This window comes from Trichosurus vulpecula, chromosome 4, assembly GCF_011100635.1.
Source record: "Trichosurus vulpecula isolate mTriVul1 chromosome 4, mTriVul1.pri, whole genome shotgun sequence".
Taxonomy (NCBI): Eukaryota; Metazoa; Chordata; class Mammalia; order Diprotodontia; family Phalangeridae; genus Trichosurus; species Trichosurus vulpecula.
The window spans coordinates 305758781-305786441 of record NC_050576.1 but is presented as its reverse complement, the minus strand read 5'-3'; the positions used below and the strand labels follow the sequence as shown (position 1 = coordinate 305786441).

The 27661-nt window shown below is 39.4% G+C and overlaps 1 protein-coding gene across 1 annotated transcript in view; it reads right to left on the bottom strand.

Annotated features, from left to right (window-relative positions):
- EPSTI1 (epithelial stromal interaction 1) overlaps positions 1-27661 on the bottom strand; it is a 118756-nt gene that overhangs the window by 75089 nt on the left and 16006 nt on the right. The window contains exons 2-4 of the mRNA XM_036757063.1: positions 7153-7211; positions 3375-3458; positions 125-198 (exon numbers count right to left, since the gene is read on the bottom strand). Coding sequence (XP_036612958.1) covers positions 125-198; positions 3375-3458; positions 7153-7211 — 217 coding nt within the window. The remainder of the gene's footprint in view (positions 1-124; positions 199-3374; positions 3459-7152; positions 7212-27661) is intronic.

Genomic DNA, 27661 nt, shown 5'->3' with positions numbered 1-27661 from the left:
ACTTCATGACATTGATCAAGCGACTGCATGATTTTTTCATCATTCATTAAAAGCACTGATACTTGAAAGCAAAAAAAAAAAGGTCCTTGATAAAATTAACTAGATAGGATGGATTCTTTCTGACCTTTTGCTGGTATTTAGACTGTAGGAGTTGACACTGTTGCTTCTTCCTAGCATCAGCCTCTGATTGGTTTCCACCTTATAAAAAAATGAGAGTTAGAGACAAGGAACCAATAAATAAGACTTGAATATTTAACTGAAATGTCAGCCATCAAAGAGGTGTTAAGGCATAGTTTGCAACAGGCTTTTACTTATTAATGGTTTAATGCTCATGGACATTAAAATAAAACTGAATTCCTTAATAAGACATTAAAGAATAAGGGTTTCTATGTGTTTTAAAAGATTCCTGACTAAGCTATTCTACTTAGATTTCTAATATTTTGCTCTAATTTTAATTATTTAGATTTTTTAGCTTCTATCCACCATCAAACAATATTTGAGTGCCTATACTCAATAATAAATAAATTCAGTTCATTTCTTCCAGAAGCTTAAATTCTAAAACACCTCTCCCTCCTAGACTGTGACCTAACACATCTTTGTTGGGGAGTACCTTTTTCTTTCTTCTCTCTTTTGTGTATCCTACTGCTCTGCATTGAAATAGGAAACTCTCAAATTCCAAGGTTCAATCCATATTATATGGATATAAATAAATGCAAGGGAAATTTTCCAGCATGATTTATTCCTTATAAGCCCACACAATTTGTGGTTGTTTCCCTCATTATTCAAGAAACAAGGAAGTCAGATCATTTACTAATTCTCAGCTGCACACAAAAATAACTTAATACCAAAAATTCTGACTGCCCAATAATTGTCTAAGAACTGGTGATTAGAGATTTTCTCAACATTTATTCAATCTTGGTATGCATGTTGTGTTTTTATTGTTCAGTCATTTCAGTCCTGTCCACTTCTTCATGACCTATGTACCATTTACTGGTCTCCTTTTGGAGCACTCACTGTGGGTAGTTCATCATTGTAGCATGTGGGATGGAGTAAGTTTTCAAGTAAATACATTTCTTGGGGTTTTCTTGGCAAAGATGCTAGAGTAGTTTGCCATTTCCTTCTCCAGCTCATCTTACAGATGTGGAACTAAGGCAAAAAGGGTTAAGTGACTTGCCCAGGGTCAGACAGCTCATAAGTGTCCGGGGCCAGATTTGAACTTAGGAAGATGAGTCTTCCTGACTTTGGGCCCAGCACTTAAAGATTTCTGAAAGAAATTTCAGTTCTCTGAAAGATTTTCACACACACACACACACACGCATGCATTAAAATAATCAGTATTCTGGAGAGCTTTTATAATTGAACCACTAAAGATATCACATGGGCTTCTCCCTCTCCTTTTTTTTGGGGGGGGGAGAGTAGAGAAGGAGGGAAAGTGTGAGAAGAGAGATGATTGATAGCAGAGAAGAAGTAACTTTGAAGACTTTGATCTAAAGTTGTTACCATTTTATGGAAAGGAGAAAAACTATTCTATTATAGTGGTGGGGGTGGAAGAGACAGGTACAGGTTCAATATTAGTGAGTTTTTTTCCCCAAAACTTTCCCAAAGTCCAATTTTACATATTATAATAATGTATCTTTCTTATTCTTGGTCTAACCACTTTGACAGTGGAAAGTTCTCCCATTTATTGACTGTTTCATTAGCCTTCATATACAATCTTCATATCACTTCTACCTACAAACTATTTTTTTCCAAATTAAGTTTATCTTCCACCACACCGCCTGGGAGACAGGGTGGAAGAGGATATTTTCTTCCCAAATTGCCACTCTAATTGGAAGTTTATTTCCTCTAGATTCCTCTGTATTGACTAGGTCTAAGACAACAGTGTGTGTTCCCTTCATTTATGTTCTCACGCCAGATGGAAAGGAAAAATGATTTAAAAGATGCGCATTAAGTGGCCTCCCTTTTGAATGATTTAAGCCCTCAGAAGAGCTTGGACAAGGCAATTCATCACCCTGGCAGCAGCCCCTCTTGAGGATCAAAGGTCTCTCTCCTTAGCAATGAAAACATAGATGACATTTCTCTTCACACCTACCACTGTGTCCCTGGCTCACCTTCACCTCACATTCAGAATCTCCTCTGCCTTCATTTCCACACAGATTAGCATTCCCCTCTTGTGATTAAAATGCTCAGAGAGTCTTTCACTCACAACTTGACTTGTGCTACCAGGCAGTCATTCTGTTCCCCAGGTAGGCTCTTTTCTTCACAGTGCAATCATTTATGAAGGGGTCTAAATGCTTTGATGATTAAGCCTTCATTCCATTCCCTGGCAACTTAAAAGTACCCTGGCATTCACTAGACAACCACTGCGTTGATGCTTTGGGTAAAGTAACTGGGAGATTTCTACAGAGACAAGAAATGTGTTTACTTAAAAACATCCTCCATCCCACATTCCATAACGATGAACAACCCACAGTGAGTACTTCAAAAGGAGACCAATAAAAGGTCCTTAGCTAGGAAAACTCATAACTTCCATTGCTCAGGGTTACAACCCTGGCCATTTTCAATCTTCAAGGTCCACTTCAAGTGCCATGTAGTACATGAAACCTTCCCCAGTTCCCTCAGGAAAAAAAAGTTATCACTCCCACTTTGAATCTTTAACAGATTTTTTTAACCTCTTTATACATTCTCAGCTCCTTTATTATACATATTTATGTCTATTTTATCTCTTCCAATAAACCTGGGGTCCAGAGACCTCCACGGGAATCTGTGGATAGATTTCAGGGGGTCTGAGGTGGGAAAAAATTATATCTTTATTTTCACTAACCTCTAACTAAAATTTAGCATTTCCTTCAATCATTTTAAAAGAGTCATATTCTAAGAAAGGACTTGTAGTCTTCATCAGATTGGCAAAGGGGTCCATGACACACCCACAAAAAAAGCTTGACTCATACGGACCTTGCCTTCAAGGGGATGTTACAGTGTTATTTCATCTTTATATCCCTCACAGAAGAACAAGTACCATACATGGTAGGCAGTCAAAGAATTAACTGAAAGCAATATTAAGACCACCTCTGGAATGGAAAGACATTTAAAAGTCCTTACTATGTGGGGATGTGTTAAGCAATAGAAATATGCCTACTCTCAGAAAGCTCACATTCTAATTGGGAGAGACCACAAACACTGGAAAGTTGAGCTGCAGAGGGTCCAGAAAGGCCTTAGAGATCAGGCGTAGGACCAATGGCAAGATCCAGGAATCCTTAGGGGACACTGTTAGGGAAGGGGAGCCCGTTGGTCTTTGGGTGGGTGGGGGTTCAGCTGGAGCCGTTGGAGGAAGAATTCTTGTTTTCCCTCTTTTAACTGTTCTGTTTTCTTACCTAGTTTATTTGGCTTTGTGTGGATTGGCTTAGACTGTTGTTGCTGCTTCCATTTCTCCAAATCTTCTAATTCTTTCTTAGCAACTAAACCAGATGGAAAAGATGAAACAAACTGATGAAAGTCAAAAGGGGAAAAAAGTTACTTCTAAACACCAAGAAAAAAATTAAAGGTAGTGATTTCTAAGTGTCTAGCATCTAATCCTTACTCATGCCCAGGAATGAACCTGAAATTCACAGTCACTCAGGCATCACACTTTCAATATGAGTCCCATTTTAAGAGGAACAAATTAATGACATTTTGCTTCATTGACTGAAATACAGGAACTTAGTTTTTCTTCCTAAATTTATCAACCTTCAAAAGTCAATTACAGAATGAAGAGAAAAAATTAGGAGAATTATATTTTTAATAAGTGCATTCCAAATAGACTTAAAATATTGTTTTTAAAATATTGTAGGTATTTAAAACTTGCTAGGGATTAAGGGTTTTTTTTTTAATTTTAGCCCAATTTCTTTTGAAATTATTTCTTTCCAGGAGTTTTCAATGGTTCAAAAAGTCATGCTCTGATGTCTCACTAGAGACATGTAATGTAGAAGTAGTTATGAGTTCCTAAAGGCTCAATCAGTGGAGCACAAACTCCGTCAGTTACTACCATACTAGAAAGACCAAGTATGGGCTCATACTAAGGGCTGACCGAAGCACAGAGAGATGGATCATGGACAGCCTGTGCCAACTGGTAAACAAATTCCTCGAGCATGACAAGAGATAAATAAAAAATTACAAAATGACCCTTGGTCCTGTGAAGTCCCATCATGCTTTTTTTAGCAATGGTGGCAGAGGTTGGCAAGAATCACACTCTATTTTATCTATATATATTAACAGCTACTAGCATTCTACAGTGGGCATACTACTAGAAAAAATTAAATCATATTGATTTAATATTCCTGTTATAAATGAAGCCAGGTAACAAATGGAAGTTGTATTTAAATGCAAAGATGACACACAACCTCTCCATAAAGAGGCAAATAAAGGAGTCAAAAGTTGGCTTTATAGTGCATACAAAAGCAACAAAAGACATTTCTTGGAACTCTTGGTTATTCTATATTGCAGGACCTAAAATAAGCAGTTGCAAACAAACCATGATAAAGATAATTGCAGCCCAGGTACCAAGATTGGTTATAGGGATTAAAGAGGTAGGGCAGGTCTGAGAAGAATTTAACACCTTCCAAATCAAATTATACTTACTACAACATTTTGTGACTTTAATATAAAAGTAGGCATGGGGACAATGAAAAAAAGATGTTGAATAATATAAATCAGGAGTAAGAAATGAGAGAAACCAAAGGTTTTTAAAACAGGTATCAAACATATAGCCCACTAAGACTGAAACATTCCCAAGTACAGCGGGAATCAGATTAAAATGTAATTGGGAAATATTTAACAAAATAAATAAAAATAGAACAGAAGATAATGCTAATATGTGGGTTGCTAAGTCAATATGCAGCCTGCAGGGATCCTTATGCAGGTTTTAGTGGTCTCTTCAATTTACATTTGAATTTGAGATCACTGTTGTAAACTATGTAGAAGTCTCATGCCTAAATATCATAAAGACTTTATTCTTGTAAAAAATATTGCGAGGTTCTGGACCATTAATGATACCAAATAGCAATACACAAAAAAAGAAATCTATTTTAAAAAAAAGCTATAACTGGTTACCAATGTGGGAGTCATTTCTGAATCAGCTATCTGTGTACAGTCAGAGAAACAATAGAAAATAGATCAAAATTAAAACCAAATTAGAAGAATAAAAATAAGGGGATATGCCATGCAATTGAGGCAATTCCAATCTGACCTGTGAAAATAAGCTACCAGTGCCAAAAAAAAAAAATGAGAATTGGATGAAAAAAAACTCAGACATCAGCAAAAAAAAGTCACCATTTTCTAAGTTGAATAGATTTAAATCCATCACCATAACAAAGAAATTGAAAGTTTGATCTTTATGCAAGTTGGAAAAAAGATATACTGGTTTATGATATCAGTTCATTGGTCAATCTTAGAAAAATTGTGTGAGATTATAATCTTAGAGATTTATGATGGATTTGTGAGGCTAGGGATCCCAAAACACCAAGAAATAGGGGAGGGAAAACAAGAAACCTTGGTAGGAGATTCGAGTCAGTTCACCCAAAGAGCATTTAATACATCTAGAAGAAGAGAAGACAACAAAAAATGGAAAAGATCTGTTAAGGTTTCTATAACGAACTCTTCCTCCATCAGTGACAGTGAAATCACCTAGCTTTGACTCTCATATCGTAGTCCATTATTGACAGTATGGTATAGCAGAATTAAAACTAAAAGAAAAAAATGGGAAGGGGGGTTAAACCAGACAACATATCCACAGAAGGGATCTATACAAAAAACAACTCACCTTGGGAAATAAATCCTCAAGATAGTTGCAAAAAGGAAGGATGTCAGAGGTTTAGAAAAGCATAAAGACAATAAGAAAAAAGGTCCCTGAGAAAATACTAGTACTTAGCAAACTGTGACCTTTCTTCCCCATCTCTATAAAATGAGAATAATCTTCAGATGCATACCTGAATGCAGTTATAAAAAGAAACAAATTTTCACAAAGAGCATTCTATGGCAGCTCAAATCTTTATAGTCACCCAGTTTACTAGACATCTAGGTGGTACAGTGAATAGAATGCTGGACTTGAAGTCAGGAAGACCCTAATCCAAATTATCCTTTAGACAACTACTAGCTACATGACCTCAGTGAGTCACTTAACTTTTATCAGTCATAATTTCCTCCTCTTCAAAATGGGGATAATAATAGCACTTACCTTCTAGGCTCCTTGTAAGAATCAAATGAGATAACCTATGTAAAGCACTTTGCAAACCTTGAAGTGCTATATAAATTCTAGCCTACTATAATTACTAAAGGTCCAGAGAATATAAAAAACCATTGAGCTTTTTTTTTCTATAAATATGCTATCTGATTCAGTAGAGTGAAATGTTCCCTTAAAGCCTATTTTCCAATAAGGGGTCTCCCATGCACATGTTAACATCATAAAATTCTTTGAAGGAGGAAACAGAGGGTTTTAAGAGTCTTCTCATTACAACTACCATGGAGGCATAAATCTGGGAGAAGTCTGCCTGCTGAAGCTGACCACAGACACGGAGAATGTCCAGTGAAGAGACAAATTCTTTAGATTTTGTGGGCAGATGACATTAAGCCCTGGATCACTGTAGAGATTCCTAAATTATATCCATCATCATTTTAAAGAATTTGGCCTAACCACACAAGAGGGGAAAAAAGTCAGTCAACAGGCATTTATTTATTAAGACATTTCTGTGGGACACTATGGCAAGCCCTGGTACTATGAAGGCAAAAACAATCCCTGACCTCAAGGAGCTTACAGTCTGCTGGGGAAAACATTGTGCAATTATGTAAAAGTGTCAGCAGACACCCTCAACTCCATGAAGATTTTAGGCAAGGGGCTGGGGGCTGGGCAGTGTTTTGCCTTGGTGGTATACATAAAAATCTTTCAGTTTTATGGGAATTCTAGCTTATGATAAGGTTGTAAATACCAACAGCATGTCTTTTAATATAGATCAATTATTTACAACTATTCTTAGAACAATTTTTTAAAAGAAATGGTTAAAAACAATAAAAGCATCAAAAGCCAGTGATACTCATTAGATCTATGAAGTACACCCACACACCAGAAAAACCCCAGAATCAAAGTAAAGCAAAGAGCGCAGAATAACTGAATATACATACCCCTCATTATCTTGTCTCTTCGGATTTGATCTGGAGCTATCACCGTAAACCCGGCCATGCTAAAACAGAGGGAAAAACATTATTTAAGGACATGTTTCCCAGGATAGCCTCCATTACACTGTCATGCAAAAGTAATCATTTATTTTAAAAATCAATTGCTTCCTCTTGAGAATGGCTATCCATCATTATCATCGACAATACTCATTGGGCAGCTTCTATGCACAAACATTCCACTAGGATCTCTAAAGCAAAGAAACAAGCATACAAAATGGCCCCTAACCATAAATGTGTAAACTGACTGGCTGAGGAGACTGGGCATATATACATGGAAAAGGTGATGGCATAGTAATGATTGTTCAAACAGTGGTTCCTGATGATAGCTATGCCAGCTCAGAAGCAGAAGAGAAGGGGTGGGATTTTCAGAGGAGAAGGATTTTAAATGGTCCTCTTGACTGAAACAGTCAGTAGAGTATACACTTTGAGTTGTTTTTCTATCAGCTATCATATGGCAAATTTCAGAATTAGGGAATATAGCAGAGAGAGGGCTGACCTGGAGAGGAAGACCTGGGTTCTAGTTCTGCTTTAGATTTTTTTACTATCTGTATAACCATGAACAAGTCACTTAACTGCTTGGTACTCCCAGGAAAGTGAGTTTTAATGATTTAGGATCTGTACCAATAAAAAAAAAAATCCATCTTCACCAAGACTTCCCAGCGCTCAATAAATCACAGGTCAGGAGTGGAAAAACAACCCCCAAACAAATACACACTTGAGAAACAGAATGAGGAGAAAGAGAAGAATATTGTTAAAAAAAAAAACAACAACAACCAATTTTGAAAAGGACTTAAAAACTCTTGAATAATCCAATAGCCACCACCCACAATTGCACAGGACTGATAAAGAATGCTACCCACCCCCTGACAACCAAGATGGACTCGAGATGCAGGATGAGACATATATTGGACATGGTCAATGATGGAATTTATCTGGCTTGACTATAATCATTATGAAGGTTTTGTTTTTTCTTTTTCCCTCTCTCAGTAGGGATGGGGCGGTGGGGGTGGGGGGTGGGGGTGAGGGGGGGGTGGAGGGGGCTAAAGCTAGTTAATGGATAAAAATTTCAAATTTGTTCATGAAGACCTTTGCAGAACAATAGAAGAATCTAGGTATTTGACACCAAACAGAGCCAAGATAAAGCACAGAAATAGATTGGAGCTTGTGAGTAGGTAGGATACAAGAGAAAATACTGTGAATAAACACAATCAAGGTTTGCACATATGGATTTTTAAACCACTAATTACTCTTCAGACGACTCCTTATTCAACAAGGAAACGTGTAACTTCAAAGAACAAATTAGCAAAGGTTGAACAGCAGAGGCCAAAAGGGCTGATTAACAGAAAGCATTTCTTCCTTATCTCATTACTTACCTAGCAGCAAGGTTTCAACCAACTTCAAACCAGCCTGTAATTTTAGGCACGTGAATGTTAGGTAGGCAACCACCGTTGCATGCAAATTGGGCTGCTGGAGACCCAATTACCCAACATATATCAGCAGAAGGTGCACGTGAAGCCCAGTGTGCACCCAGGGTTATGAATACAAAATTAGGGAGCTGTTGCTGAAAACTAATCCCTTGTCCATTACATAGTTTTTGTTCGCTCAGAAGGAAGATTTTTCACTCCTCAATTGCCACGACTTCAGAACATCTTGGTTGTTGCAACTCTGACCAGAAAGCCTAAAGTCCTGAATATGGTCAGACACCATAGGACCCAAGCAGACAAAGATGCAGGTTCTAGTCTGAAGAGTTGAGAAATGGCAGGCCCTTTCCTAACTCCAAATACTGCATGACCTTCCAAGCCTATTAAAGTTGGAAAGGATTTTTAAGCAGTTATTATGAGCTAGGCACTCTGCTATGTGCCCAAGTATTTCAGTATCACAAATTAAGAGTCTCCGTGACGCGGAAAAGACCTCAGAGAAACTCTGATTTTAACATAACAAGATGGTGGGGGAGAAGGGGAACAGGGAAAAGATAAGCATTTATATAGTGCCTACTATATGCCAGGTACTATGTTTTAAGCCTTTACAAATATGATCTCATTTGATACTTGCAACAACCCTGGGAGATGATAGGTGCTATTACTACCCTTTTTTGGTATTTTTGTATTTTTCCTCATCAGTGTAACAGATGAGGAAGCTGAGACAGAGTTAAGTGACTTGCCCAGGGACACACAGCTAGTTAATGTCTGAGGCTTGATTTGAACTCAGGTCTTGCTGACTCCAGGCCTAGCAGGCTGTCCACTGCACTATCAGCTGTCTCAACAATATACTGAGAAGCGGTCATCCAATTTTTGTTGGAAGATCTCTAGTGAGAAGAAAGCCACAACACTCTAAAGTAACCTGTTCCACTTTTACATAGCAGCAATGTGGCCCACTGGAAAATCCAGCCTCAGACAATTACTAGCTGTATGACCCTGAGCAAGTCCTTTCCCCTGTTTGCCTCAGTTTCTTTAACTGTAAAATAGGAACAATAATAACACCTACCTCCCAGAATAGTTGTGAGGATCAAATGAGACCGTGTTTGTAAAATGCTTTACAAACTTTATAAACTATGTAAATGCTAGCTATTTATATTATTATTAATTATTATAGCACTCATTAGGAATTTTTTCCCCAATAGAGCCCAAATGTGCATCTTTGCAACTTCTACCCTACTGCTTCTAAGTTAAACCTTTAAGGCCAAGCACAGCATGTTTAATTCCTTTTCCATAGGACAACTCAAACACTTGAAAATGGTTATCCTACTGTCCCCAAGGCTTCTCTCTCTTCTCATGCCCAAATTCCTTCAAACAATCCTCACAGGCCATGATTTCGAGGCCCTTCACCAGCCTGTTTGCCCTCCAGTTCAGGGAATTCTATTTTCGGATGGGCATTGGACAGATAAAGTCTCCAAATGTGGCCTAAATAAAACCAACATACAGTGGAATTACCATGAGTCATAAGAAACACAAATTAAGCTCCTCCCTCCAAATCTGACCACCAGAGGCCATGTTGCTAGGAGCTAAGCCATTCAACTCCAGCTTTCTAGGGCCGGACATCCTCATGTTTACTTTGGCCCATCATCCACCCTCTGGGTTCCCCTACCATTACTACACAACATACATACACACACACACACACTATACAACATGCACACTTTCCATTGCCTCTGGAAAAAATGTGTTAAAAGAACTGCTTTATGGTTCCACTGGCCACCTTTTTGACTTCCCAATCATAACCCCCTTCCTTGGCTGCCATTCATAGATTAGTGTGGAGATTAGAACCAAAGATACACACACTCGTGGGCATGGATTATAGTACCTCCCACTAAAACATAAGCTCCTTGAGGGCACAGACTGTCTCAGTGTTGTGTTTAAATCCCTAGCACTTAGCCTAGAAATTGGCATGTAGTAAATACTTTAATAAATGCTAGAAATGATCCACCCAATTTTCCAAAAAAGAGAAGAGAGTCTGCCAAGGATAAGCCAGCAAATTTGACTTTGATTCCTGATAAACTCTAGAATCTACTAATAAAAAAGAAACATTGATTGTAAGGAGTCAGCTTGGCTTCATCAAGAATATGTCATGCAGACTCATTATATCTTTTTTTAAGACATGCATTATAGCATCCTATTGACTCATTTTGAACTCGGACTGCCCTAAAACTCCCTTTTTCAGATAAAATGCAATCTGGCCCTACCTACTCCATTTTGTATCTGATTTTTTAAAAACCTAAATGTAATGCTTTATATTTATCTCTACTAAATTATATCTTATTAGATTCAGCCCAATATATTAGCTTGTCAAGATCTTTTAATTCCTGCTATCCAACATCTGATAAACATGTCATCATCTATGCTTTTATCCAAACCATCCAACAACATATGGGCACACATAGATCCCTGGCATACTTTACTGGAACCCTTCCTTCTCAATTTAAATTGAATGACTAATGGCTATACTTTGGGCCCAAGCACTTAGTACTGAGACTGACTATATAACGATAGTATTTTCTAATCCCGTTTTCCATGAGCTTAACATGGGAAACACTGCTTTTCTAAATACAGGTAAACCATATCAAATGTTGCCCTGATCTACAACTCTAGTAATCTTGTCTTTAAAAAGAGACATAACATTAGTCTGCATGACATATCCTTGATGAAGCCAACCTGGCTCCTTATAATCAATGTTTCTTTTTCTAGAAATTCACCAGCCATCTCTTTTATCCATAGTTTTTAGAATTTATCAGGAATCAAAGTCAAATTCACTGGCCTACACTTTGCAGACTCTCTTTTTTTTAAGTTGGGAGAACCTTTTCTAGTCCTGGAACACCAGTCCCCCTTCTCCACAATCCTTCAAAGAATATCGACAGAGATTCAGTGATCCACAAGTCCTTTCAGAACCCAAGAAGGTAGTCCATCTGGTCCAGGTGAACTCATGAAGAGCAGGTACCTCTGTATTTCTTTGGGGCATCAGCTGCTATTAGCCATTTTTGGTCCTGTCCCTCTAAATCTAAATATTCTTTTCCTTGGCAGAGAAAACAAAAGCAACATCAGACTTGAGTGGCTCTGCCTTCTCTCCCTTGTCCATGATTGGCCTGTCAAGCAAAGAAGCAATCCTTTCTTTGATCTCCTTTTCTCCAATGGAGAAAGGGAATGAGAGAAGAAAGGAAGGAGAAAAGTAGAAGAGGGAGTAAAAGAAGGAATGAGAGAGGGAAAGAAAGAAGGAGGGAGTGGATTAGGGGGAAAAGGAGAAAGAGAAGAAAGAAGGGAGAGAAACGGAGACAGAGGGAATCAAGATGGGAAAGGAAAGGAAAAGAAAGAAAAAGAAAGGAAGAAAGAGACAAACCCTATCCACTGGATTCATGTTTCTTTGTCAGCCTCATCTCATTCTGAGCTCTAGTACAACTGCCATTATTCTTTGGGAACTTAATAGAATTTTGTATTTAGTTCCCTTGACTTGTCTTTGCTTTCATCTTCAGTACAATTTTTTAAGTTCATGCACATACACATTCACTTTTTTTAGAAACCTCATCCTCTTCCTGGTCCTCAGAATTATTTCCTTGCATGTCTTCAGATTTCCCATTCTTGAGAGTTTCCTATCATTCCTAGTCCAATTTCTCCTATAGAGTTTTAGTCTACAAAGTCTAACCAAAGCCTTCGAAATATGCTCTTCCAAAACCTAGGGTGCATGTCAGACTATGCTCATCTTTCCTCTCCTCCATCACAAATGCTAACAAGGAATGGTCATCTCCCCCCACCCCCACACCAAGAGAACTGGACCTAGAAGATGCCCTAACTAGTTCTTGTATATTTTAAAGGATGAAGTAAAGAAATTATTAGCTTGGGGCAGAGAGAAAACACCAGCTGATGCCAAGAAGATTGAAGTCGGTGTTATATAACGAGTCCTTACAAACTTGTGAGCTGTTTCTCAAATATTTCCTCATCTAGTTCTTCCTTCTGTTTAGGTTGTCTGTTTTGTTGATGTTGTTTAGTCATTTCGGTTATGTTTGACTCTTTGTGACCCCATTAGGGGTTTCTTGGTAAAGATATTGGAGTGGTTTGACATTTGCTTCTCCAGTTCATTTTACAGATGAGGAACTAAAGCAAACAAGGTTAAGTGACTTACCCAGGGTCACACAGCTATCAGGTGTCTGAAGCCAGATTTGAACTCAGGAAGTTGAGTCTTCATGACTCCAGGCACTCTATCCACTGTACCCCCTATCTGCCCCTATAGGTGGTCTATAGTATTCTCTAATGTATTGCTTCTGTGTTAGCTTCCACTGCTTAGCCCAAATGCTGTCTACTATTGCTGCCCTTCTCCCACCTCCATCCCATAATTCCTGGATTTCTTTAAAAGGTTTTATCTTAAAATGCAAATGCTGCTCTGTACTTTACCAGCCTCTCTCTTTAACTACCTGTTTATTTGTGGCAGGGGGAAGGCACAGAATAATATAGTACTTATGGGTCCTTTTTCTACTAAGTTTCAATATCAGCTATAAAAAGTAAATTTTTCTCCTTGCATTAAGACTTTTTTTACATTTTTTTTATTTTTAGTTTATAACACTCAGTTCCACAAGTTTGAGTTTCAAATTTTCTCTTGTTCCCTCTCCTCCCTACTACCCCCCCAAGATGGCATTTACATTAAGACTTTCAAGTTCACCTTGCTTGTTACCCACACATTGGATTGTGTGTGTGTGTGTGTGTGTGTGTGTGTGTGTATCCCCCAAGTGTGTAGAAGAGTGAAGAAGATGTTGGCAGATATAAATCCTAGCTAGATGGAGAGACAGAGAATTTTCTCCCTCCTCCTTCCTTTCCACTTTAAAACCCTTAGAATTAGACTTGCAAGACACAGCAAATATATTTTTGCCAGACCTTGTGAGGTACGCTCCATCACTGGCCAGGAGTCCATCATCCTTATATACTGAGCTGTGCCTCAGAAATCCAAATTCCCTTATCAGACACTCATCTTCTAATGAGTTTTTCATTTCCTTCTTCTGTCTGACAAGTCTGAGGAGGTTCTCTGTCCTGCATATGTGCACCCTGGGAAGATAGACTTCTCTATTACCAAGTCCACAAATTGATGCTCCAGTTGTAGCCCTCAGCACCTCAGCAGGGAATCAACAACCACCATTCTCTTCTTTCCCTGACCCTCACAAGGAGATCTATCATCTGAAGGCACTTGTGAGTCCACATCATCATGCTTTGAACGACATATTTAGCTGTTTCCCTCTCAAAGCGCCCAGTTCTCACCTCTTGAGGAAGAAACTCACATATTATCTGTTACATGGGTCCAAGTATTCAATCATCCTTATTCCCTTTTCACCTATGTGTGACAATTTTCCCACCCCCTAAAACAGTACAGGATTCCCCTCTGCCTCTTCGCGTCATTTTTCTTCTTGTTTTGACAGTGCAGACTTTTTCTTGGTTGGTTTATTTTTTGCATGTTTATTTTTAAGAAAATATATTCCTCTCTGACAGAAGGGGAAGCAGCTAGGTGACACAGTAGATAGACCGCAGGGTCTGGAATCCAAAAGGCTCAAGTTTAAATATGGCCTCAGATACTTACTAGCTATGAGACCCTGGGGAAATCACTTAACCGTTGAGATCCACCTCAGTTTCCTCAAATGCAAAATGGTCCTAATAAAAGCATCTACTTCCTGGGGTTATTATGAGGCTCAAAGGAGATTATATTTGTAAAGCTCTAAGCCCAGCGTCCGGCACCCAGTAGGTGCTCAATTAAAGCTTGTTTCCTTTCTTCTCTCTTTATAACCTGGGGAGTAGGCAGGTGTCTGCCACTCAAAGCCTTTTCTTCCAGGAAGAAGACCAGCCGACACTGTACGAATAGGTAATGATTACTAGACATGTCAGAAAGACAGATTTCATGCCCTTTGAGGTCGCTGCCAAATTCTCCCCGTGCTCCACACTTCCTAGAAGTAAGAACCTTTTGTCTTCTGCCATACTTAGTAGTTCCGGTGGCCAACTCCCCTGAAGTACTGCTATGGATTATACTGGGGATCATCTCACTTCCCTGGCACATAGTGATCTGTAGTGTAGCTTTCACTAAAATAGGAAAACCTGCCCTATGAGTATCACTTCTGTCCTATCACTCTGGCATGGTGACAAGATGATAGTCAGTTCAACACATTTGCGTATTATCACCTCAGTACAAAGCTAGATAGGTACTGTAGGAAATGTCATTGTTTGGTCATTTCAGTCACGTCCAACTCTTTGTGACCCCATTTGGGGCGTTCTTGGCAAAGATACCAGAGCAGTTTGCCATTTCTTTCTCCAGCTCATTTTGCAGATGAGGAAACTGAGGCAAACAGGGTTAAGTGACTTGTCCAGGGACACACAGCTAGTAAGTGTTTAGGAAATAAAAAGTATGACAAAATCCCTGCTCTCCAGGAGTTCATCACTGAGGTTTGACCTACATATTTTCCTCCGAAGTATCTCTTCCATCTGTACCTTCCTTTCTTCATCTACTTCCACTACAACACTTTGAAGGATGCATTGGAAAAGAGGGAGAAGGCATATAAGGAAGCAAAAGCTGTCCCTAGTCTCTCCCTTTTTCAAAATCATCCTTGATAATACAGCCAAAGTAATCTAATGTATATGTAGGTCTGCTCATGTCCCTTCTGTCATTAAAAAAAAAAAACTCCAGTGGCACTATAGTGCCTATCAAAATCCAAACTCTAGACTGAAATTTGAGAGCCTTCACAATCAGGTTTCAATCTACTTTTCCAGTCTTATTCCACCCTATTCCCCTCTGTGCATTCCACGTCTGAGCTAATTTGGGCTACTCATCATTTCCTGATTTCATCTTATTGCTCTTCTGTTGTGTCTAACACCTCATGATCCTATGGACCACATCACACCAAGCTCTTCTGTCCTTCACTATCTCCCAAAGTCTGTCCATGTTTGTTGCTTCCATGACACTATACGTCCATCTCATCCTCTGCCGTCCCCTTCTTCTTTTGCCTTCAAATTTTCCCAAAGTCGGTCTTTTCCAGTGAGTCCTGTCTTCTCATTATGTGGCCAAAGTATTTAACCTTCAGCTTCAGTGTTCGGAAATCATCTTAGCCTTTCCCGGTTCTATGCTCCTTCTTCTTTATACATGTCACTCCCTCCTTCCCCCATGTTTGAAATTGATTTCATCAATTCCCCATCTCCATCCAATATCATTCCTCTCTAAGACCCAGTTTGAAGGTTACCTCATCCCTGCTACCACTCCTGACATCCCCTACCCATAAAAATGTGCTCCTTCCCCCAATGCCCCCTGCCCAGCTATTCTGCTTTACCTTTCCTATGTACTGAATCACCCAACTTACGGTATAATTTTTTTGCATTTGTGTCTCATCTTATCACATTGCATGCTCCTTAGGAGTAGAAATGGTGCTTAGCACAGTGTCTTGTATATATTTGTTGAATTGAAGAGGCAGTGATATTAACACAATACTCCTGCCAGAACTCCCTTGGTCGTGCATATTCCACAATTCAAGACAAGCATGACCCAAACAGGTCTTTCTTATAGTACTAGATTAGCCACGCTTCAAAGCTATACTGTGGAGCTGCTATTCCTGAATTTTCAGCTGCATAGATGCATTTGGACTCAGATTCTAGCATAGAAATACACCTATTCTCCAATTTCATTGTATGCCTCTGATTTACACAAGCAGCAGTTTGAGAGACAGCCTGGTAAAATGGAAAGGTTTCGAAGTCAGAGCATCTGGGCTTAAATCCTCAGTGCCTTTGTGACCTTGGGTAAGTCACTTAACCACTTTAGGTCTCAATTTCTTCATCTGTCAAATGAGGCAGTGATCTTACTAGTCTCTAAGGTTTCTTCAATTCTAAATTCCATGATGGATAATGAATTTTTTAAAAGGATCAATAATTACATTTACCATTTTTGAAAGCTATTGCTTAAGTTGTTCCCCAAGAGTTATAAAACTGTATATACTCTTTGACCCAACAGTACAAAGGAAGAGAACCTGTATGTTCTAAAATATTTATAGCACCTCTCTTTGTGATGGCAAAGAACTGGGAAGTGAGAAGATGCCCATAAACTGGGAAATGGCTGAATAAATTGGGGTACATGATTGTAATAAAATATTACTGTGCTATAAGAAATGACAAGCAGGTTGGTTTTAGAAAACCATGGAAAGACTTCCATGAAATAAGGTAGAGTAAAACCAACAGAACCAAGAGAACATTGTATACAGTAACAGCAATATATTTGAAGAGTAACTACAAATGGTCAAGCTATTTTGAGTAATATGATCATTCAATCAACTATGAAGGACTTATGAAGGAAAATGCTATATACCTCCAGAGAAAGAACTGATATACAGAAGCATGTATTGCATGGTTCCACATCTATATCAAATATCGACCACAGGGTTGGGAGGGAAGGAAGGAGACAACTCAAAATTCAAAATGTAACGAAAAATAAATAAAATATTTCTTAAAAAGAAAGTTATTGCTTATCCAATAAAAAGTTGAGATCTGTCAAAATACAAATATTTTTATTTTTGGAATTGGGTTCAACCTAGGTTACAACCAATATGATGGATGTGAACACGATAGTAAACAGAAGAGAAGAGGAGGTGACAACTCGGTCCTGTAGTCTTTCAAAAGTGTAACAAACAATCATTTCTGGGGACTCAACCACAAGTATTGTTAACCTCTAGATTCAGGGATAAGGAAAGGGGCGGGGAGGGAGGGTCAATCATTAGCAATATCATATTATAGGTTTGGAAATGTGTGGGACAACCACCACGAGCAATATTTTACCATCTGTAAGAACCAAATCTAAGATATTCCATACAATCAAGAAGAAAACATGCTCCTAAGTAATTCAGTTTCTATTCTTCTAGCTTGTTCTAAGAGAATAATTTAAATCTAAGAAGCTGCCTTCCATTTCTAACAATATCGTGCAGCCTACAGTATAATGTCTCTGTATATTTGAATATTCACCTCCTCTATCTTGGCTTTCTCTTGACATGAATACCAATGTTACTTATTCACGTTTTTCAGCCAATTAGTTCTTACCCACAGTTAAGTGGCCTCTGTTGTTTTAACCCACATATCATCCATTTCAACAACCTCTCACAAAGCTGATCCCGAAAAGCCCAATCTAGCTACACTTAGCATTCCAGTCAGCTTCCTGATTAAGCAAAATCCAAGCTACCGAAATAAATGTGTATCTTTGAAAATGAGTTTCCTTAATTACCTCATTGAAATTTAATGAAATATCCCAATTTGGAAGATTATTTTAACTTCCCAATAGCACACATCAATGAGATTACTAAGGGAGAGTTTATGAAAGCAGACAAGTTTTCTGTTGTTCAAAGTTTCTCTCTCCCCAAAAGAATACCACCTTCCCTACCCCAAAAGAAAGATTTTTCTTTTTTAATATACTCTTCTGAGGTCTCCCTGGGCCATGGAGATTGATTTCCTTCAGAGAAATTTTTGTATGATTTTCAGAACTTGTCAGCAATAGGGTGTCTAGGAAAGATTTTCTGTGGTAGTGATGAAAAACATCTTGACAGGCTCCAAGTATTACATAAACATATTCCCCTGTGTGAGCATGCAGTACCAGATGCTATTTAAATTTCTAATTAGGAAAAACACTGGCCTGACTATCAAAAGCAAATATCCAACAAAATAAGAGAGTGAAGAAGGATTAAATATTCATCTGTAGGAAAGAAGAATTTCAAAAGAAGAGGTATAATACATTCAGTCTAAATTTCATTTAAAAAATAGTTTGGGACCCAAGGTGCAGAAAGAGACATACATTTTTGGACATGGCAAATACATAGATTTGTTTTGCTCAACTCTGCTTATTTGTTACAAGGACTGTGTTTTTCCCTTTTTTGTGGGGAAAAGGGAAGAGAGCGGTATTTATAGTGTTGCAAAAATAATTAAAATAAAAGAGGATTATTGGAACATCTTGTTATTGGAGCAGCTATGTGCTGCAATGGATAGAGTGCTGGGCCTTGAGCAAGGAAAACTCATGTTCCCGAGTTCAAATCTAGCCTCAGGCATTTATTAGCTATGTAACCTTGGGCAAGTGACTTAACCCTGTTTGCCTCAACTTCCTCATCTGTAAAATGAGTTGGAGAAGGAAATGGCAAACCATGCCAGTATCTTTGCTGAGAAATCCCCAACTGGGGTCATAAAGAGTTGGATGTGACTAGAAATGACTGAACAACAATATTGAAGAATCTTAAAAATGCACATAGGGAAACAGGAGAAAGTTCAGAGGGGACAGACAAGTAGGATGCCTTTGAAAATAACATAATGAATTTATTATATGCTCTGAAAAAAGCAAGCTGTCCATAAAGATTCAGTTTAGCATAATCTTCCCTTTTATTTTACTTTCTACATAAAAAGTTTCTCTTTTTAAGAGTTCATTAAATGTAGAATTTTTTTAAAATTTCTAATAATTTTGAGGCTCTCACCACCCCAGGAAATTCTCCCCTTCAGTGGAAATTTCATTCCTAGAATTGCAATGTTGGAAGGGATGTCAGACACAATCTAGACCAACCCACTCCTGAAGCAGCAATCCTCTCTAAAACATTCTTGACACATGTCCATCTGAACTCCACTGGAAAACCACTGATGTGAGACTCACTACCACCCAGAGTAAGTCACTCTATCTTTAGACAGCTCTGTTGTAATGTTTTTCCTTATGTAAAACAAAACCCACCCGCAACAACTTGTATGCCACTGCCCTTCAGGCCTGCCAGGATAAATACCTCCAGTACCTTTAACCTGTAAATGCTCACATGGCATAATCCTAAAGCCCCTCATCATACAGGCTTCCCTCTTCTGGATACTGTCTAGCTGACTGGCATTTTTGGTAAAATGTGGTACCCAGAACTGAACACAGCATTGAAGATGTAGTCTGACCAGGGCAGAGTTCTTAGACCCCTATCCTGCTCCCAGTGAAGCCTAGGACCACACAAATTGGCCACACTGTTGATTCCCAATGAGAATTCAGCCCACTAACATTGTCCCTTCATCCCAACCCAGGTCCTTTTCAGAAAAGCTTCTACCAACAGTTTCCCCATCTTGGGTTTACAAAGTTGACTTTTTGAACTCCAACCTTAAGGCCCTACAGTTATCCCTATAATGAATTTGGCTCACCATTCAAGGCTGATGATATCTTATTAGACCATAATTCCATAATCACTCAACAGGTCAGCTAACTCTCCCAACTTTGTTTTATTTGCAGATTTGATAAGTAAGCCTTCAACCACATCATTGATAAAAAATATTAAAGAGAACACGGTCAAAGGTAGGTCCCTGGGAGACATCCCTCTAGGCTGAACGTAAGCTACTAATATCCTTTGGGTCTGATCATTTGGCCAGTTCTGAGTTCACCTAGATCTATTATCATCTAGGACATATCTCTCCAACTAATATCTTGAGAGTCTTTTTGTCAAGTTCCTTCTGATGCCCAAGCATACTCTGTCTAAAGCATTCCACTGAATTGGCAATCTATTAACCTTGACGAGAAAAGAAATGGGGCTTTTCTCACTTGACATTCTTGAAACATGTTGGCTCTTAGCCTAGTGAGATAGTATGGTACGGAGAAAAGTTCCCTGACTCAGAGGTTCAGTGACCCATAGTCATACACCTGGCAAATGCCAAGGCAAGATTTTTCCACTTGGATTTCCCATGAATGAGCTTCAATTTCAGCTTATATTTTTCTGTGGAGTGGAGGTCATAATTGTACCCCAATACCCTCAGTGGAAGATGATAAGTAAAGTGCTTCACAAATCCTAAAGCATTACATAAAATGTGAGTTATCAGTACTCACAAACCATCATTTAATATTGAATTCTAGCATACCCTTAGGGTCAGGGCCTATCTTTTATAGAATCTGCCTTCTTCTCTTATTTAAAAATCAGTACATTTGCTTGTCTCCATTCCTACAGCATTTCTCCTATTCTCTACAATTTATCAAAGATCATTGACCACATGGCAATCCTATACTCAAGTCCTTTCACTACCCTAGGAATGAATGTGACTGGGCTTGGTGAGGTTATTCCGGAGCTCTTTTATTATAGATCCTGACACCATTAACTGTCTTTGTCCTTTCCTTCCCAGTCTGAAGATCTTGGTCCAGAAACAAAATGGAGATGTAAGTGGCTCTGCCTTGTCTCTATGGTTTCTGACCATCTATCTTCCCCAAAAGTAAGGTTCCAACCTTATTTTATCCTGCTCTTGTTCCCCTCTTTCCTACCACATCAGATTTACAAAAGTCCTTCGTTGGGGTCTTCAGAGCACATGGCCAACTTGAACTGATTCTGAGCATCAGTGTCCCTGACACTCTTCTTAGATGCTACTCCTTGTATTCATCTGTGGTAGCCTCATCGCTTCCATATTTCAGAAGAGATTTTCTTTCCTTTTCAATCTAAGCTGGTTGCTGAAGTTCTCTGTGCAGTCACATCAGTCACTTATAGGGACATTGGAAAGAGCACCCATTGGACCTGTAGTCAAGAGGGCTGAGAATGCTTATCTTCTTGAAGAGAAGACTTGGGGGGAAATTCACGGCAGTTATTGGAAGGCCCTTACATGGAAAAGGGATTAAACTTGTCTTACTTGGATCCCTTTGACAGAACTGGGAACAATGGATAGAATTTGCAGAGAAGATTTCCTTTCCATGCAAGGAAAAGCTTCCTAACAAATTGGGACTGGCCAGAAGGGGAAGGGACTACCTGAGGAGGTGACTGAGTTCCCACTCATTCCAGGTCTTCAAGCAAAGGCTGAACAACCGCTTGTTGGGGGTGGGGGTGTTGTAGAAGGAAGGCATTCTCCGTCAGATACACAGGGCATCCCCAAAGTATTAGTGCAGTTTCAGGTTAGGCTTAAAACTGCACGAAGACTTTGGAAACACCCTGTCCACCCTGGACTAGATGACTTCTGTGACCCCAACCCTAACATTTTGATGCAAATCCTAGCTCTAACATTTAATTTTGTCACCCTTAGCAGTCACAGCAACCATAATAATAATGATGATGATGACAATAATAATGTTGTTAGACGTCATTTTTCAGTCGTGCCCTATTCTTTGTGGCCCCATTTGGGGTTTTCTTGACAGAGATACTGGAGTGGTTTGCCATTGCTTTCTCCAGCACATTTTACAGATGAGGAAACTGAGGCAAATAGGGTTAAATGACTTGCCTGGGGTCATGTAGTGTCTGAGGCCAGATTTGAACTCAGGAGGATGGGTCTTCCTGACTCTGGGCCCAGTGCTCTAACCACTGTGCCACCTAATGATAATAATAGCTAACATTTCTATAGAGCCTACTGCGCATCAGGCACGATGCTGAGCATTTTAGAAATATCACCTCATTTGATCCTCACAACAACCCTGACAGGTAGGTGGTAGGATTATCTTCATTCTACAGATGAGGAAACTGAGGTTAACAGAGGTTATGACTGACTTGCCCAAGATCACACAGCTGGTAAGTGGCTGAAGTCATATTTGAACTCGGGTCTTCCTGACTCCAGGCCCCACACCCTATCTACGACACTATCTAGTTCTCTTAAGCAAGTTATTTAAACTTTCTGAAATTCAATCTCATCTGTAAAATAGGGATAATATGGCACTACTACCTTGGATATGATGTGGAAAAGTGTATTATGAACCTTAAAATACCATGCCCTTGTGACATTTATTGGTCCTCATCATAATCATGTGTTTGTACCATTAGAATTTCATTCTTGGGTGGCGGAGCCAAGATGGCGGCTAGAAAGCAGGGACTTGTATGAGCTCCCTGCCAGTTCCCTCCCAAAACCTAAAAAAAATGGCTCTGAACAAATTCTAGAACTGCAGAACCCACAAAATAGCAGAGGTAAGCAGGGATCCAGGCCAGGACAGCCTGGATGGTGTCTGGGCAAGGTCTATCCCACATAGAGCTGGGACCAGGAGGGGAGCTGAGCCTGGTGCGGGACACGTGGACCAACCAGACCAGGAGCCGGGGGTAGCGGGCCCTAGAGCTCTGAATCAGTGAGCTGTGGCAGTTACCAGACTTCTCAACCCACAAACATCAAAGACAACAGAGAAAGCTAGTGGGAAAAGCTGCGGGGGACAGAGTGGAAAGAATTCCCGGTTTAGCCATTGCCCCGGGGCAGCGGGAGTGGGGCAGCTAAAGGAACTACAGCTGCAGTTGCTTCCAGCCCCAGGCCCACCTGGTGGGAGGAATTAAGTAGTGGATCAGAGCAGGAGTCAGAGCCATAAGATCTGAGTCCAGTCCAGGTTGGGGATTCTTGGGGAAGGAGGAGTGCTGGTGTGGCAGAGCTTGCTGTAATAGCTCTGAAAACAACAGCACATCCCCTCAAGCTTGGAACAAAGTACTCTTTACTCTACAAGCAGTCACACCCCAACAAAAAACTCAACGGTCAAGTAAGTTGCCTGGGAACATGGCCAGGCAGCGAAAACGCACTCAGATTCAGTCTCAGACTTTGGAATCTTTCTTTGGTGACAAAGAAGACCAAAACAGACAGCCAGAAGTAGTCAACAAAGTCAAAGAGCCTACATCAAAAGCCTCCAAGAAAAACATGAACTGGTCTCAGGCCATGGAAGAGCTCAAAAAGGATATGGAAAAGCAAGTTAGAGAAGTAGAGGAAAAATTGGGAAGAGAAATGAGAGTGATGCGAGAAAACCATGAAAAACAAGTCAATGACTTGCTAAAGGAGACCCAAAAATATACTGAAAAAAATACTGAAGAAAACAACACCTTAAAAAATAGACTAACTCAAATGGCAAAAGAGCTCCAAAAAGCCAATGAGGAGAAGAATGCCTTGAAAGGCAGAATTACCCAAATGAAAAAGGAGGTCCAAAAGACCACTGAAGAAAATACTACCTTAAAAATTAGACTGGAGCAAGTGGAAGCTAGTGACTTGATGAGAAATCAAGATATTATAAAACAGAACCAAAGGAACGAAAAAGTGGAAGACAATGTGAAATATCTCATTGGAAAAAACCACTGACCTGGAAAATAGATCCAGGAGAGATAATTTAAAAATTATTGGACTACCTGAAAGCCATGATCAAAAAAAGAGCCTAGATATCATCTTTCAAGAAATTATCAAGGAGAACTGCCCTGATATTCTAGAACCACAGGGCAAAATAGAAATTGAAAGAATCCACAGATCACCTCCTCAAATAGATCCCAAAAAGAAAACTCCTAGGAATATTGTTGCCAAATTTCAGAGCTCCCAGATCAAGGAGAAAATACTACAAGCAGCCAGAAGAAACAATTTGAGTATTGTGGAAACATAATCAGAATAACCCAAGATCTAGCAGCTTCTACAACTAAGGGATCCAAGGGCTTGGAATATGAAATTCTGGAGGTCAGTGGAGCTAGGATTAAAACCAAGAATTGCCACCCAGCAAAACTGAGTATCATGCTCCAAGGCAAAATATGGATTTTCAATAAAATAGAGGACTTTCAAGCTTTCTCAGTGAAAAGACCAGAACTGAATAGAAAATCTGACTTTCAAACACAAGATTCAAGAGAAGCATAAAAAGGTAATCAAGAAAAAGAACAAGAAAAAGAAATCGCAAGGGACTTACCAAAGTTGAACTGTTTTGTTTACATTCCTACATGGAAAGATGATGTGTATGATTCATGAGACCTCAGTATTAGGGTAGCTGACGGCAGTATGCATATATATATATGTGTGTGTATGTATATGCGTATGTGTGTATGTGTGTGTGTGTGTGTGTGTGTGTGTGTGTGGAGAGAGAGACAGAGGGCACAGGGAGAGTTGAATATGAAGGGATGATATCTCAAAAAAAATCAGATTAAGGGATGAGAGAGGGAGAAAGGGAGAGATAGAATGGGGTAAATTATCTCACATAAAAGTGGCAAGACAAAGCAGTTCTGTAGGAAGGGAAGAGGGGACAGGTGAGGGGGAATGAGTGAATCTTGCTCTCATCAGATTTGACCTGAGGAGGGAATACCATACACACTCAATGGGGTATCTTACTCCATAGGATAGAAGGAAGAAGAAGATAAAAAAGGGGGGATGATAGAAGGGAGGGCAGATGGCGGGAGGAGGTAATCAAAAACAAACACTTTTGAAAAGGGATAGGGTCAAGGGAGAAAATTCAATAAAGGGGGATAGGTTAGGAAGGAGCAAAATATAGTTAGTCTTTCACAACATGAGTATTGCGGAAGGGTTTTACATAATGATACGCATGTGGCCTATGTTGAATTGCTTGACTCCTTAGGGAGGGTGGGTGGGAAGGGAAGAGGGGAGAAAATCTGGAACTCAAAGTTTTTAAAAACAGATGTTCAAAAACAACAAAAAAAAGTTTTTGCATGCAACTGGGAAATAAGATACACAGCAATGGGGCGTAGAAATTTATCTTGAAAGGAAGGGAAAAGGGGATGGGAGGGGAGTGGAATGACAGAAGGGAAGGCTGACTGGGGAACAGGGTGACCAGAATATACGCCATCTTGGAGTGGGGGAAGGATAAAAATGGGGAGAAAATTCGTAATTCAAACTCTTGTGAAAATCACTGCTGAAAACTAAATATATTAAATAAATTAAATAAAAATAAAAAATTGAAATAAAGGATTTCATTCTTGAAAGCATCTCAATCTTAAGCTAACTTCACTGTAAGAATTTCAGCCTTTCATCTTTCTGAATCTACTGAAATCTTCTTTTCCTAAATTTAAGCAATACATAAGTCTATGACGATCTTTCTCCTCCTTGTCTAAAATGTTATGTTCACTGTCTCTCCCAGGTTCTAATCATTTCTACTTTACCAAGCAGTTCATCCTTACTGATCTCAATCACGTCCAAGACACTGGCTTAGAATTAAATGATCATTTAGGGAGGCCAAGAGCTTAGTTGTTTCTGTTTTTCCCAAAGAAATGATTCCAGCAGGTAATGAGTTTGCACAGAAATGTGGATTGTTGAAATGCTCCCTTATGTATTATTTGATCACGCCTCATATCAAGTTGGTGATCAATTTCCCCCAAGTCATTTAATTTGCCAATTTAAATCATTATCATTTCCTACAGTGATTTTCATGACACGTCCCGTGCCCTTCTTTGAATCCTCAAGTGATTAGCACAGTGCCTGGCACTGAGTAAATGCTCAATAAGTGCTTTGACTTTACAGAAAAACCCTCTTATGAACTTCCTTAGTTCTGTCAATAGAACCATGATCACTCCAACCACCCAGGTTCATCCTTGGCATCAACCTCCAATCCTCAATCTCACCCCACCTAGCCACTCAGCTGCCACAGCATCTCTCTCATAGGTCCTTTTCTCTCCATGTACACAGCCATCACCTCGGTTCAGGCCTTCATCTCCTCTCCCTTTAACTATTCAATTAGCCTCCTAATTGATCTCCCCATCTCAAGTTTCTCTGTTTTCCCATCCAGATTCCATACGACTGTCTGATTGATGCTCCTAAAGCACAAGTCTAACTAGGTCATTCCACTACGAAACAAAACTCCAGCAATTCCCTACCGTGCCTCCAGGATAAAAAATAAAATCCTCCATTTGGCATTTAAAGCTCTTCACAATCTGGCTTCAAACTAGCTTTCCAGCCATATTATATATATTATTCCCCTGCTACAGACATCATCCAGAAAAACTGTCTTTATTATTCCTCATATACAGAACTCCATCTCCCACTTATGATCCTCTTCATCAGCTCTCCCCCATGCCTGGTATGCATCCCCTACTCACTATCTCTTAGAATCTTTGGTTTTCTTGAAGGCTCAGCAATTATCTCTTGATACATGAAGACTCTCCTGATCCCTCCTCCCCAAATCACTTTGTATGTACCTCTATATGTACATGTCTACGTAGCTAAATTGTAAGTGCCCCAAGGGCAAGAACCGATTTCATCCTTTCTTTTGAGAACTCATAAAACTGCTCATCGGCAGAAAAAAAATAATTATCCTATCACAGTACACGTTCATATTAAATAGAATGTATAGCAATTGTTTAAAGAGACAGATCACAAGTGGGCTTAAATTACAAGGGGCTAGGATGGGTGAAGGGGCAGCGAGGTAGTACAGTGGATAGAGTATAAGGCCTGTAGTGAGGAAGACTCACGTTCCTGAGCTCAAATCCAGCCTCAGACACTAGCTGTATGACCCTGGGCAAGTCACTTCACCCTGTTTGCCTCAGTTCCCTCATCTGTAAAATGAACTGGAGAAGCAAATGGCAAACCACTTTAGTACTTTTGCTAGGAAAACCCCAAAAGGGGTCATGGAGAGTTGGATACAACTGAAAAAGGACCGAACAACAAAAGGATGGGTGAAGACTTGGCAAAAAGTTTAAAACTATTAGGGTGCTGGCCACTTTAAATCTTTTTTGACAATTAAGGTATAAATCTCAAACAAGCTGGTCATCTAACTACAATAAACCATTTCAAGAAGTTTGCTTACTCTTTTTTTAAGGATGTGGTCAACAGTAGTATTGACACCCTTCTCAAGGATGACTAGAAAGAAAACAGTACAGTTACAGTCATCTTTCATCTTTACAGAACCATTTAAAATGTACATGCTGCTTTCCTCAGAACAACTCTGGGAAAGTATTACCAATTCCATTTTCCATAAAGGAAATGCACAGTTGGAACGTTTTCGTTCCTTGTCCTTTGTCATTCTGCCTCTCAATAAATATAATACATATGAAACTATAAGATGAATTTTTACCTGGACATTTTAATGGCCTCAAATTGATCCAAGGCATATCATGCCTTAATCTCTACCCTTAAGGAGCATACAATCAAAGTGAGATACAGACACTCCTAAACACCCTCCACAGCATTATTTAGAACATAGTTCAATGTAAGCCAGATTAGACTTGGCATCAGAGACCATGGGTTTATTCCCTGTCTCCCTCCCTTACTGTGCGGCCTTGGGCCACATTTAGCAACTCTGAACCTCAGTTTCTTCATCAGTAGAGGGAGATGACTGGATTAGAAGGCCC